A 15,241-nucleotide genomic window follows, 5' to 3' on the forward strand; every position below is an offset into this window, starting at 1 on the left:
AACAGCATTTGAAAAGAATAGCTGTGGCAGGCAAGGAGAAAGAAAACATTTATGTTGAAACATTGTGGGACTGTAATTCAAGGCAGCATAAATTTCATTCAGATATAATTTTATTATATTTTAAATTATCACATTAAATGCATTCTTCTTGGATTTCCCAACCCTTTTTATTTAGCTTAATTTTGCTTTTTATTTTCAGGACTCCATAAAAGATACCAGCAATTTAATTACTTTTTCACATTTTAAGTACTTTTGTACAAACTCTGTGTTAGCCAAATAAAGTTCTTGGTCAGAATTCTGTTTGAACAGTGACTGGGTGAATAGTCTCTATGGCAAGTTTTCTTGATGAGGTTTCTCCTAGATTTCTGTGTTCAGTGAAAAGAGTTTGTCCCAAAAGTAAAAGAAATAGAACCAGCTCCGAACCCTGCACACAAGGCAGGACCTCCTGAGAACACCTAATGTCGACGCTGCGGTGTTTAACCTGGCTCCTACGCTCTCTATTTTTTCACTTTTCCTCAGGCCTAATAATCCTGGAGCAAAAAAAATTCTGCTTAATAAACATTCTTTTCAGATCAGCTGCACAGCAGCCACACTTCCTGTTTCTCTCTTTCAAATGTAAGAATTGTTCAACTTAAGAATTACCTTTTATTTGTTACTGCCTATACATGGGCTAATACGGAACTATACACATTTCTAAAATAAGTTTAAACACCACTGCAACTCCACTGCTTCATATCCATGCAGGTTTTTAAATGAATGGATTTTTAATGCATTTTTCAGAAAGCACAGATAAATAGTAAACACATTCTTCATTCTTTAATCATATATATACCGTATCTGAGATGCTGGTTCCAGAGATATCGACAGATATCAATGACGACATATTTCCCAAGGCTTCAATTCCAGCATCAGTCACATTTTCACAGTGACGCAGATTTAGGTAGGTCAATTCATGACATCTAAATTAAATAAAAAAACCAGAACTGTCAGTTTCCCACTTCTGTTATAGAAATGTAGTATAGCAAGTACATTTTTGTAATAACCATTACTAAGGTTTTTTCAGGGGATCTATGAAAATACGCACTCTAGACTTTTGATACCTAGCTTACATAGACACTTCCAAGGATTCCACTCTTAACGCATAAGCATCACAAATGTTTCAAATCATGAACGGCAATCAAATGAAATCAAAATATGGAAGTCAAGGAGCTGTTTTGCATAAAAATAATTTTAAATTAATTTCATCCTTGGCTTTTCCCCATCTCCAAATGTCCCATATCTTACACCAGAACTTCAAAACTCACTGGAACAACAGAATTCAGGACCCCATGGCTGTACCTATTGCCAGCTACATACAGCTATACAAATAACAGTACGCAGCAGGTGAAGACATTGCCAGGTTCTGCAAATCAGCACTCTGACCATACACAGAAAACTGAATTTTACTGCGTAAGTAAGCAACATAAACCGCATCTTCCCATAACCAAACCAGAAGACCTAAGAAATGTGACTCCTAAAGCAGCACATCCATGCTCAGGCCTCAGTGGGTAACATTCCATCATTAAAACACAGAAGGCATTCCCTAGCTTACCAGCAAGCATGCTACAATTATTCACAGCTACTCTTACAGAAGCATAAAGAGGGGCCTGCTAAGAGACCTAGCAAGAAGTGGACAGACTGACTCCAGTCTTCTCTGGACATTTGAAAATTATCTTTTGATTGTCAATACCAATACGCCTTCTAAAGAACTGGAATTGAAGTAGTTTAGCAATAGAGTCCTTTTTGTTTATGCAGACATGGGTGTTTATTGAGTTTACAAAGCGTGACTTATACATACTAATCTTTTAATGCAGTTTTGTCACTGACAATCATAATTTAAGCACTTTTTCCCTCCTAACATTAAGACTTCTCAGGTTTTTTAAGAGATTCACTATGTCAAAAGGGACTAGTCATTTATCTAATATCATTTTCTATATACAATTGCCTGTATAATTTTACCCATTTATTAACACATTAAGAACTTTAACATTAGAAACTTATGGCAAGTCTAACCACACTAGAAAAATGTTGTACTGGACAGTGGTACCTTTGTGCTATTTCTGTGACAGAAGCATCGGTGACATGAACACAATTAGTCAGATTCAGCTCTCTTAGCTTAGCTCCTGAAGAACCTTGTACAAATGGCCTTATACCTCCATCACTGATTCTAAAAGAGAAACGTAGGTGATACTTTTAATACATATCTTTCCTACTCCACACAAGTCACTATACAATTTGCATTCAGCAGCCTACATTGCAGATAAGCAGAAATTAATAATGGTATTTTTTAAATAGCATTTTAAACCCCAGAAGGTGTCAGAATAATTAATGCCTCAATCAGAAAGATGCTCCTTTTTGGAAATGCTGAAAACCAGAACTTTCTGGAAAAAAAAAATCTGTCGGTGGTTATGAGAACTTCCATTAGTTCCAACACTCAGATATGATAGCATGCCAAAAGACACAGCTTGGAAAGCACATTAGAAAGTATCCAAACCTGTTTAAACATTTGTATAAATAATTTAAACATTTGTATTACTATCTTTGTTAATTTAAGGAACTGAAATAATTTAAAGGAAAAATTATCTTCTAGCACAAAGCAAAAGTCATAGGTGGTATATGTACGCAGTAGCTGTTCTGTACACCTGCATGAAGAGTTAACCTGAGTTCTTCCTTGGAGCATTTCACTTAATGAATTTAATATCTCACACATTAATCGCGAACTTATAATATACACAAAGGTTATCAAAATTAAGTAGATATAGAAAACCTTTCAGCCAAGTTGAGAAGAGTTGGCGAGCTGACTACAACTTGGGTGTTCAGTACAATTCAAATCTCTGGTATGTTTAACATTACTGTACACTTAGCTTTCCAGTGCATTCCCAGTATTTCTTTTGTGTACCCTGATGAATGAAAAATTAATCCCAGAATTCTGTAGAACAGAATCCTATTTTGCCTTGTACAGTTTGTTGCAGCACAAAGAATCACTGCAAACTCCAAAGTCCCAGAAACATATGGGTAAGAATAGTACTACAAATAAAACGATAACCTGAACAGAGCCTCATTGTGTGACCACAAATTACACATAAAGCTATAAATCATAAAGTGTTAAAGCAATCATTCTGCAATAATTCAAACACTGTGGTAGTTTTGGTGTTATTTCACAGTGCAGTTGTTTTTCATTCAAGATAGATAAATCTAAGAAATAGAGCTTCAGAATAATTAACTTACACAGTCTGTAAGGAATACAGAGCCTGGCAATATAGGCAACTGAATTTTAAAAAAAAAAGAAGAAAAAAAAAGATATTCTGTAACCACACTGGGCTTTACAGAATCACAGAATCACAGAATGGCAGGGGTTGGCAGGGACCCCTGGAGATCATCTTGCCCAACCCCCCTGCTTGAGCAGGCACACCCAGAGCAGGGGGCACAGGAACGCGTCCAGGCAAGGTGTGAATGTCTCCAGGGAAGGGACTCCACAGCCTCCCTGGGCAGCCTGTGCCACTGCTCTGGCACCCGCACAGGAAACTTGTGCCCATTGCCCCTTGTCCTGTCATTGGGCACCACTGAAAAGAGTCCAGTCCCATTGTCCTGACACCCACCCTTCAGATATTTATAAGTACTGATGAGATCCTGCCTCGGTCTTCTCTTCTCCAGGCTGAACAAACCCAGGTCTCTCAGCCTTTCCTCATAAGGGAGATGCTCCAGCCCCCTGATCATCTTGGTAGCTCTCCGCTGGACTTGCTTAAGCAGTTCCCTGTCCTTCTTAAACTGAACACAGCACTCCAGATGTGGTCTCACTAGGGCAGAGTAGAGGGGGAGGATAACCTGCCTTGACTGGCTGGCCACACTCCTTTTAATGCATTGTAGAAGGCTATCAGGTTGGTGAAGCATGATCTTCCCTTGATGAATCTATGTTGACTGTTTCTGATAACCTTCTTTTCCTCTACATGCCTGGAGATGACCTCCAGGATGATCTGCTCCATCACCTTTCTGGGGATGGAGGTGAGGCTGACTGGCCCATAGTTCCCCAGGTTCTCCTTCTTGCCCTTTTTGAAGATTGGAGTGACATTGGCTACCCTCCAGTCCTTGGGCACCTCTCGGGTCCTCCATGACCTTTCAAAGTTGATGGAGAGTGGCTTGGCAAGAACATCCGCCAGCTCCCTCAGCAGGGAGGCTGAGGCTGAAATAGCCACCTTATAACTTTTTAAATAATTGTGCTGTGAATACACATGCTAAGTTTCTCTAGTCAGCTGATTAAGTGCATAGGAATACAGGCCACACACTGCTTTATCATACATGAAAACAGTAAACTGGAAAAATATGCCAAGGGTATGAGCCACCACATTGCCTCTGTACGTTTTTAGCCACTTTTTTACTCACGTCTCTATTATTTCTAATTCTAAAAATCATGATCAGTTAATTTTCTTTCCTCATTTTGCACATGTAGTCAAATACTTCCTGTAATTTAAGAATTCTGAATTGTTAGATTTGCCTTTCTGCCCTTTTCATTTCTCTAAAAATTGTCCATATAACTAAGTTATAAAAACTCAGACTCTTAGACTAAGCAAAAAGGTCAGTGAAAAAAGGAAACTGATTAATAGCACGGAGATGGCTAAGCATTTCAAAACCTGTTAAGATTCTACCACAAGCATGGCAGTCCCCTTGAATCTATGAGAAATCCCAAAATGTTTTGAACTTATAACATGGACTTTTATAGCAATACACTGTTCATATAAGAGAAACCTAAATTCTAACAATTCCCCATTTGTTGTTTCATATCTCTTGACAGAAACTCTTTACCAAGTTATGTTGGATTTGCATGGCAAGGTTTTTGTAGTGGGGAGCTATAGGGTGGCTTCTGTGAGAAGCTGCTAGAAACTTCCCCTGTGTCTCATAGAGTTCCACGATGGACCTGCTGCTGGCCAAGGCTGAGCCCCTCAGCAACGATGGTAGGGCCTCTGGGATAACATATTTAAGAAGGGGAAAAAGTTCCTGTGCAAGAGCAACAGCAGCCAGACAGGAGCAAGAATATGTGAGAGGAACAACACTGCAGACACCAAGGTCAGTGAAGAAGGAGGGGGAGGAGGTGCTCCAGGCACCGGAGCAGAGATTTCCCTGCAGCCCCTGGTGAAGACCATGGTGAGGCAGGCTGTGCCCCTGCATCCCATGGAGGTTACGGTGGAGCAGATACCACCTGCAGCCTGCGGAGGACCCCACACCAGAGCAGGTCAATGCCCAAAGGAGTCTGTGATCCCGTGGGAAGCCCATGCTGGAAGAGGCTCCTGGCAGGACCTGTGGACCTACAGAGAGAGGGTGTAGCCCACGCTGGAGCAGGTTTGCTGGCAGGACCTGTGGCCCCATGGGGGACCCACGCGGGAGCAGTCTGTTCCTGAAGGACGGCACCCAGGGGAAGGGACCCACCCTGGAGCAGTTTGTGAAGAACTGCAGCCCATGGGAAGGACCCACATTGGAGAAGTTCATGGAGGACTGTCTCCCATGGGAGAGACCCCACACTGGAGCTGGGGAAGAGTGTGAGGAGCCCTCCCCGTGAGAAGGAAGGAGCGGCAGAAAGGTGTGATGAACTGACCACAGCCCCCATTCCCCATCCCCCTGAGCCGCTTGCAGGGAGGAGGTAGAGAAATTGGGAGTGAAGTTGAGCCTGGGAAGAAAGGAAGGGTGGGGGGAAGGTTTAGTTTTAGATTTAGTTTTTATTTCTCATTATCCTACTCTGATTTGAGTGGTAAAAAATTAATTTCCTTGAGTCAAGTCTGTTTTGCATGTGACAGTAACTGCTGAGTGATCTCTCCCTGTCCTCATCTCAACCCATGAGCCTTTCATTATATTTCTCCCCCTGTCCAGCTGAGGAGGGGAGCGATAGAGCAGCTTTGGTGGGCACCTGGCATCCAGCGAGGGCCAACCCACCACACAAGCTTAGATATGTTACAATCTATAGCTTTGTTAATGCTGAAAATTTTACAAGTGTCTGCAAAAGCAATAAAATAAGTACAGCCTTTCACAATAGCTTTACAACTGATTAAAAAGTTTTGTTAAGGTAATTCAGCAATTCTTCAGCAGTAGAGACAGTAGAAACATGTGCAAACACACTCACAGCCCAAGATTTGGCTAACAGACTGGAAAATCCAGCCTTTTAAATGTTCAAGCAGAAAATGCAGACAGCTGTCCCATCCGCCCAGCTGAGCTACCAGCATGAAGACACGGTATTACTCCAGCATTCTCAGTCCATCTATATGCAATGTTATCAGATTTTTATACAACATCAAGAGGCACAAAAAGTACTTCTGTTATATTAAAGCAGAATCCCTAAAACTTCACACGGTGTCAGAAATTTTAAGATAATCAGCAATTCTAGCTTCTTTGTATTATTTTATAGGTCTGTTGATTTTGAAATATTTGGAGGTTTTGCCTTCCCTGTGCCCTCCCACCCTTGACTCCATCACCATGCCACAAAACAGGGAACAAGCGTGCAACTTTGGAAGCCCTTTCATTTGTCTCTGTTCCTATTGATACATGACACACCTGAAGTGGAAAGCAGTCTTCGGATAAAATATATCCTTCCTCTACTACATAAATTACAGTGTTGTCTCAGTAATTGTAAAAAATTGATAGTTCTGTTTATAACTTAGTACTAGGTAGTTATAAAGTATTATTTTAATATTCACAAAATTAATCAATATCAAAATTTTAATAGAGTTGTGGCTTGTGGCACTGGAATTGTCTTTGGTTATCATTTTCATCTTCTTCATAGCCACATTCCAGCACTAAAATATGCCATGGCTGTTAAGTAGTATTACATCTACAATTAATTTCTTTTCTTGAACTGGAGTAATAATGAATGGATTTTTGAAAACACGATTCAGCAACAAAAAAACCTACTTGTATAAAATATTTTCTAAAATATTAAGAGACATGTATTAACGTTCTAAAAATTTATTTTTAAAACTGAAAATGTGTTAGCAGGATTTATTATAATTAACTTTACTAAAATTCCTTTGCAATGGTTTATAGAAATCTGGATGTGACATAGTACCTTACGCAGTCTGCTACATTCAGTACATGAATATGCTTCAATGGTGAAATCATCTTAAGACCAGCATCTGTAATCTTCTGGCAATCAGCCATATGAATGTGCCTGAGGTATGGGCAGCATTTACCCATCAACTTGAAACTTAAATCAGTAATTTGGTTATTCCCTGTTGAAATATATAAAGATATGGGTTACACATCTGACATACATTAAGGGCCTGATCCAAATACCCACTGAAATCAGCTGAAATATTTATTTCAAATTATCTGGATGAATTTTAAAAATACATAATCCTAATAATTTTGTGAATTACTATACTAACCTTCAATGCTGACCTTGACAAGTTTACATTCAGCAAGGGCTTTAAAAGTTGTATCAGAAAGATGTGGAGAGTCAAGAAAGACAACAGACATTATCTGTTGGCATTTTTCAACCAGAGCCTTCAAAGAGAAAAAGGTGAATTAAAATATTCATATACCTATGCTGTCACGTAACATAAGATCAGTAAATATTCTGCGTATAATACCAAATGGTACAATTTCAAACAAATAGTTATAATCTGTTTTAACAGCAACTTCTAGAAAGTGAGTAGTACGTAACCGCTCCAATTCAAATTCAGAAAGAAGCGACCGGAGACATGAAGCATGGCAGACACCCCAGACAGTGATCTAATTAACAATCACTTTTGCAGAGGCCTGAAAATTATTTTTTGATGGGCAAAATCAGTAGGAGAATGCTGTTCCCATATTTGCTTTAACTGTGAAAAAACTGAATAACTCTCATTTATAAACTGGAAGACCATAATTCCGCCATACCCATGCAGCAAAAGAAGACAATTGGAAGTTTCTGAAAGTGACTGCAAGTGAGCAAGATTTATAAACATAATAAGATAATAGTTCTTAAAAAAATTTTTGGGGAGAAATTTCCCTCTTAAACGGTATCTGTATAACTTTATTCAAAGTCAGTTGAGAGGATAACCCGGTTCCAACATCAGAAAGTTTCTCAAAGTACAGATTTCAATTTCTTACTTGAATACATCTGTCTGTAAGAGTTGGCATTTTGTTGATTAGCAAATCTTGAATCCCACTGCAGCCATTGGCAATATTTCTGAAGCCATCAACTGAAATCTAAGTAAGAAATAAAATATTTATGTCTTAGCAAGCCTAACAAAAACATTACAGGAAAGGCTTGAGATCTTTTCAATACTTTAAAATCATATGTACCTAGATGATCACTATAACAAGAAATGCATTAATCCCATTAAAAGAAAAACAGACCCATGAGGTATACATATTATTCTGAAATTTTAACAACATAATCCAAATCCAGGATCTGTTCCAAAAATGTGTCTACTAAGCAAGCAAGCATAAGGCACGACACTTTCTACAGTCAACACCACTTATGGGAGTAGCCGAGTGTCATTGTCACATCCTTCTACTGTTGTTTTCCCAACCTTATGAGGTATTCACAGACAGCACATGCTCACATCAAGCTTGACGCAAGGTTTGAATGTAGTAAAATATCTTCATTGTTTTTTCCAGATCCATAGTTAAATGTGTGTTGCATTCAGGCAGGATACAAAGAAAGACCCTGTACAATCATGATAACATAGAGCTCATTTACAGAATCCTTCATGTAGGCCCGCATCACCTACTCTGCGTACTCTAACAAAGCAATATTCAGTGAAATTATGAATGGACAGATGGATCTGTCAATTCAGTTTATTCCCTTTTTCACTCCAGGGAGTCAGTTCTTCAACCGTCCAAATTCAGTAGATGTCAGTTTTCTCTTGGACATACAAAGTAGTTCCTTCGACATATAAATCCTGTGTAAAGTAAAGGACAGTTTTCTTTTAGCTCCATGTTCTACAGACAACATGGATGTGAACCATTCCTCCCCATGAAATAGTTCCCCCTGATATTTGCATGTAGAGATCTCACTATTTCCCAGGGTTTTGAATTTGTATAATATAATAATCTTGGGCAGCTCAGACTACAGGCACGCTCTGCATAGAAATTCGTTTGCAAAACATCCTAGAAAAAAAAATCAGTCTGGCATGTCCTCTTGGGTACCAAATAAGGCCTGTAGAGACAAGAATCCACAGGAGAAAACTTGGAAGACAAAGAATACAAGGAGGGAACCTTGCTGTGCCCCACCTCTCCAGCTGTTGCAGAAGCCTGATTTGCTTAATTACCTTGCTCAAGGGGAGCAGCAGTGTAAAACACAGGCTTTGCTTAGGGTATATATGTTGTCTTACAGGGGACACTGTTAGCAGACAGGAGATACTCAAAGAAAAGCAAGCCAGAAACTAAAGAGCAGCTAATCGCCCATCAGATGCACTTGCAGCCTTCAGCCTTTGTAGCACATCTGACTGCTCACCACAACTACTTATCAGTGGAAACACGGCTCGAGTCTGATTTCCTTCCACTCCAGCACTGAGTGAGGGGGTTAACACATTGGGTTTCAGCCTCTTCTTTTTACAAACTTAACCTTTGGGGTTTTTTTGCATGTGCGATTTTGTTTCAGGTATGGAGTATCTGACTTTAAGTTGTAACCGAGGCAGACTGTCTTTTCTTTTCTGGCATAATGCCCAACCTTTTATCTTATGGCACTTTATTTTCAGGCTGGAGTGACCTTTTAAACAAATTCTTTATAAATTGTTCTAAATACTTTGATGTTAAATGTCTTGTCTCTCCTTCATAAGGGACTGTGGCACTCATTGCACTTTTTCCCTTGTGCAGGGGGGTGAGAGGGGAACTGGCTACGTGTCTGTCAAATGTGTTCTTAGGCTTAAAGTGTTTGTGCAGGTCTCATGTCCACACAGACAGAAACTGGTGTGGTTCATGACACTCACTGGCACTGTTAGCACTGTGGATGCAAACAGTCCAATGTGTTGCAAGCTCAGGACAAGTGCAGCGTGAATGTTTTTCCTAAAGTAGGTGTGTAAAATCCTGCAAAATGACAGAGTGAAAACCTTACCATCAAAACAACTATAGGAAGCATTTTACAGGTAATGCACGGCAATATAAATCCCATCAGCCACCCTCTGTCAGCTGCCTGTGTTCAAGGTCAGGTCTGATATGGTGAAGCTGTGTAACCCTGGATCAGGCTTCTCTGAAAACAGTTATACTGTAAGAAAAAGCTGAAGAAGGAAAAGAGCAAAACCTTGGGAGGCAGGAGGGAAGGATGCAGAAAAGGATTATACAGAAAGATAACTATCTTGTAAGCACGAGCTAGTCAGAGCATGTAGAGCCTTTTGGTGCACTCCAGGCTCTCACACGCCCTCCAGCTGAGACGCATCTGCTGGACAAAAGGACACCATGACTTTGGGAACGTCAGTGATGTGAGAAACACATCAGTGAGGATCTGAAGATAGTACTGCAGATCTCACCTGTCATCATGGAGAGGTTGAATTTGCCCACTCCAAAAGACTGCAAAACAACCAGTACTACTGTAAGTACTACTGTAGGGCTACTATGGCGAAGGTAATCCTCTTTTCAACTGGTAGCGATCACCAGAAGGTAAAATGTTGGCATGGAAAGATGGGTGCTAGTTCTCAGGACAGAATATGAAATCCAATTGTCCAAATTCTACAGTTTTGTACTCACTATTGGTATGTGTAATGTAGGACAATGTAACCCCATCTCCAGTTTCCTCAGCTCAAAACCTTCAGTCTGTATGAAAGGGATTAGTTTAAATTCTAAACATCACGCAAGGAGCCGCCTGAGGGAGGTATTGGCAAATCTCCATTCTCTGGCAGTCAGGAAGCACTAATTGCTTTAACATGGCATGACCAATTCATTCAAGTAAGAGTTTACCTAACCCTGCACCAGGGCTCCTCATTGTTGGCTCTCAAGCAGCACAACAATAGAAGACAGCACATTTCTACAACACACACCAAGTAGTTTAATATGTTAAAGTGAAACAAATTACCCCCTAGAATTTTCAGTTTGAGAGGTGAATTTCTGGTAATTAAGTCTTGTTCTTGGTCCATATACTACAAAGAGCAAACCATTCCCAAGAAAGGGAGGGTATGTTACATCATACAGTTTGTTGTAATACATGCTAGTAACACTGTCCATTATAATCTGAACATGATGCCTTTTCAAAAGAAGGCTGAGGTTTCCACTCCGCTAAAAAATCAACCAGTTTGTTAAGCAGTTTGAGTATGCTTTAGCTGTTATGACAGTAGGAATTTCCCTTGTAACTGCTGAGCAGATCTGCTGTAATGAGAAGGAATAACTCTGCTCCCAGAGAACAGTCACTCAAAGGCTGAGGTCATGCAGAACATGCTGTATTCAGCTATGCTTATTGTTCAAATGTGGACAGGCTGGAGAGCTGGGCCAAGGGGACCCTCATGAAATTCAACAAGAGCAAGTGCAAGGCCCTGCACCGGAGGAGGAACAACCCGATGCACGAGTACAGGTTGGGCGCTGACCGGCTGGAAATCAGCTCTGTTGAGAAGGACCTGGGAGTGCTGGTGAGCAGCAAGCCAACCGTGGGCCAGCAATGTGCCCTTGTGGCCAGGAAGGACAACAGTATCCTGGGATGCATTAAAAGGAGTGTGGCCAGCAGGGCAAGGGAGATTATCCTCCCCCTCTACTCTGCCCTAGTGAGACCATATCTGGAGTACTGTGTCCAGTTTTGGGTCCCCCAGATTAAGAAGGATGTGGAACTGCTTGCGCAAGTCCAGCGGAGAGCTACCAAGATGATCAGGGGGCTGGAGCATCTCCCTTATGAGGAAAGGCTGAGAGACCTGGGTTTGTTCAGCCTGGAGAAGAGAAGACTGAGGCAGGATCTCATCAGTACTTATAAATATCTGAAGGGTGGGTGTCAGGACAATGGGACTGGACTCTTTTCAGTGGTGCCCAATGACAGGACAAGGGGCAATGGGCACAGGTTGGAACACAGGAAGTTCCAGCTAAACATGAGAAAAAATTTCTTTACTCTGAAGGTGGCAGAGCAGTGGCACAGGCTGCCCAGAGGAGTTGTGGGGTCTCCTTCCCTGGAGACATTTAAAACCTGCCTCGATGCATTCCTGTGCCCCCTGCTCTGGGTGTGCCTGCTCAAGTGGCGGGGTGGACCAGATGATCTCCAGAGGTCCCTTCCAACCCCTACCACTCTGTGATTCTGTGAGTCTATGCTGTAAGACTCAGTTCAAATGCAGGCATCAGTCGTAACCAACTCCAGCTCACTCCTGTGACTGCTAATCAATGAAAAGTATGGGGCTTCATGGGGCCTGCTGCCAATTATTCTTGGTATTTTTTTTTTTTATCATGAACACATTGCTAACTGTTAAGAGTACCAACCTAGACTGGTGATCACAGTTAGATACAGAGAGTAGGAATATACCTCATGTTTAGGTACCTAAAATTCAGATGCAAATACAATTAAATGATGGATCTTAGTTATATTACTTGTTGCTTTGGCCAAGATTTAAAAAATATCACTGAAAAAAACTAAATGCAGACTCAGGAGCCTAGTGTTAAGCTCCTGACTTTGCAAATGTTAGCCATTTAACTGAGCAGTAAGATAAATACTTGTGAGAATTACAGGTTGTTCTGATAATTGTAGAAGAGGAATCACAGTTAAGAGAACTTTAAAATCAGGGAAACAGGGAGGAAAAATGCTAAGTCAAGAAAGTGCCAATAATATTGATGATGATGATTTAACAAAATAGACTGCAAATACTAAAGCCTTTGTTTACTCCACTGAAATTAGGAATATAACTGAGGTGTCTATGTTAGGCAATTATGAAACCTGGCATCTCCATACAGCAAACAAAGAGCAAGAATGATCCCAAGACATGTCAGACCTGAAAAAGTCTGAATCACCTCTAGAGACCTCTCTCCCTCTCTAACTGGTATACAGATAAATTAAGGTAATTTTCTAGGTGCTACCTTAGGTTAGATGCCTAAAATTAATTTAAAATCCCATTCTCAAAAGGGTAGATAGTAGGTAGCAGGTCATACGATCAAACTCAACAGTGTTGGGGGACAGAAGTAGCATATCTGTTTCTGGAATTCAGTAATGATTGCATAATGTTAACTGCAGTCTAAAGGACTTTTAATATCTTTGTCTGGAAAAACAGTTTGCTTAACATAGACATTTGATACCACAAATAACAGCAATTTAGTGTTTTCCTCCATGCAAGCCAAAAACAATTATACTGAAAAAAGCTAGTAATACTCCTGCACAAATTGTTTCAAATTTTTTTCATGTGAACTGTTTTTTAACTTAAAGCTGGATATGGATATCAGGCTGAGAGAGTTTCAGTGTGAAACGTGTTCACATAAGATTCAACTAAATTAGTCAACATTTAGATGCTGCTGCAATATCATATGTATTTGTCTTATTTTTCTTTATTCCTAGAACAATAAATCTTCATCTTTAATTTCTTTTCTAAGCCCCTATGGATTATCTGTGAAACTTCAGGTACTCTTGATGATAAGGTGCAGAAATTTTGTGCACATTTTAGTAAAACAATTGCTTTCTTAACTTGGAATTTCAATGTTTAATAGATTGCCTCAAGAGCAAACAGCTTGACCTGAGAATCAGTGTTATGATACATATGGAATTTCATACTGCATTCTTTGCCCTGGATCAGTAAAATCCTACTTAAACCTCCTTCTTCAAATCAATTGTGAGGGAGGATACTTTGGAGGTTATTATGAGCCTTAGATCGTATAAAATTCTGCAAACCAGACTTTTCCTGCATGACTCAGTAAGGTCATTTTATAAATGTATTATTCGCTTGTATGTACAGGATCAGAAGTCAATGCAATGATCATATATAAAATATAATTCCCTGTCTGTGAGGAACTTTCAGTCTAATATGTATGTGACTGATCTGGTTTTTTTCTTAACTGTATGCTAGTATACTGTGATCTGAAATGAAAGTGCATCAGAACAAACATGGTGCAAGCCACAGCCAAAGATTTGTCCCCATAGATTTAGACAATAAATGTAGTGAAATTATGAAATGCTTGTTAAAATGTAAAAATACACAGAATTTTTATTCAGGTTTACAGCTTACTTGCTACACATACACTGCTGCTTTCAAATTCCTTCTTTCTCCCCCTGAACCAATGTGGAATCCACCCTGCAAGGCAGAATGCTGCCTACAGCACAGAGGGGATTTTGAAACACTTTTCTATGATTCTAGTATTGTCAATGCACTGTGAGTGCAGAAACTTGAAAATCAGTGTTCAGGATTGAGAAAGTACCCTTGTGGTGCACAAGGGGCTGTCTTTTTTTTATTATTCTGTGTGTCAAGAATGGTAATATGAATTGTGACATCCTTTCAGATGTTTGGCACATTACATTGATGGCTTGCCTCCACATGTTATTTTCCTTTTCATTTTCCACTGCCCAAAAAAACTTTGTGTTAACATACTCCTATATTTCTAAAAATACAGAATAGTGCATGTGTAACTTATAATAAAGTATTCTTCAGTTACACGAGTTCGTACTCAGGAAATGTAAGCAATGACTCCTCTTCTTCAATAAATAAGGCACATGGGTCAGATTTTCTCCCCAGGTGATGGCCCCTTTTTGCTGCTTGATACACCTGAAGACGCCAGAATTTGACAGTAGCTGCCAATTCTCCCAATGAAGTCAGAGCAGGAGGAACTCTGATGGTGAAAACTGGTGAAGCCTACACATTTGCCAATAGCTTCTCTGACATCCCCACAAACACTGCAGAACGTCAAGAAATGAAAGGGTCAGATTGCTTTTTCCCAGGGGCTTGTGTGTGATCTCTTATTCAGCTGTTGTAAACTACAGCAATTGATAGATGTCTCTATTACATCTTGGGCCAGAGTAGTTCCAGTCCGAAAATCAGCCATAAATGTTGGCACCAAAAATAAAAAGTCAATTTCTTTAAAAATCTCCATGTTTCTAATTTACCTGAAAATATCTCTCACCAAACTATTCTAGTTGTATAATCTCAATTAAATATGTTGGTAAATGACATGCAATTGCTTTATACCCTTCTGTCTTTTCAGTTTTGTGTCTAATATCAGAAAATTTTCCACCTATACTGTTCAGCTTCAGAAGCAGAACAAAGAAATTTTATGCTTTCTAGGTAATTCTCTGAGAATATCAATGGTGTGATAGAACACCTTTTAAGCAGGACACAAGAGAATCTCTATATAT

The 15,241-nt window shown here is 39.9% G+C and overlaps 1 protein-coding gene across 1 annotated transcript in view; it reads right to left on the reverse strand.

Annotated features, from left to right (window-relative positions):
- Window positions 1–15,241, reverse strand: part of FBXL13 (F-box and leucine rich repeat protein 13) — a 93,201-nt gene that overhangs the window by 23,025 nt on the left and 54,935 nt on the right. Inside the window, 5 exon segments of the mRNA XM_064441704.1 lie at window positions 833–959; window positions 2,087–2,206; window positions 7,088–7,250; window positions 7,407–7,524; window positions 8,113–8,211. Of these exon segments, the coding sequence (XP_064297774.1) occupies window positions 833–959; window positions 2,087–2,206; window positions 7,088–7,250; window positions 7,407–7,524; window positions 8,113–8,211 (627 nt within the window).

The sequence above is a fragment of the Phalacrocorax carbo genome, chromosome 1, assembly GCF_963921805.1.
Source record: "Phalacrocorax carbo chromosome 1, bPhaCar2.1, whole genome shotgun sequence".
Classification (NCBI taxonomy): Eukaryota; Metazoa; Chordata; class Aves; order Suliformes; family Phalacrocoracidae; genus Phalacrocorax; species Phalacrocorax carbo.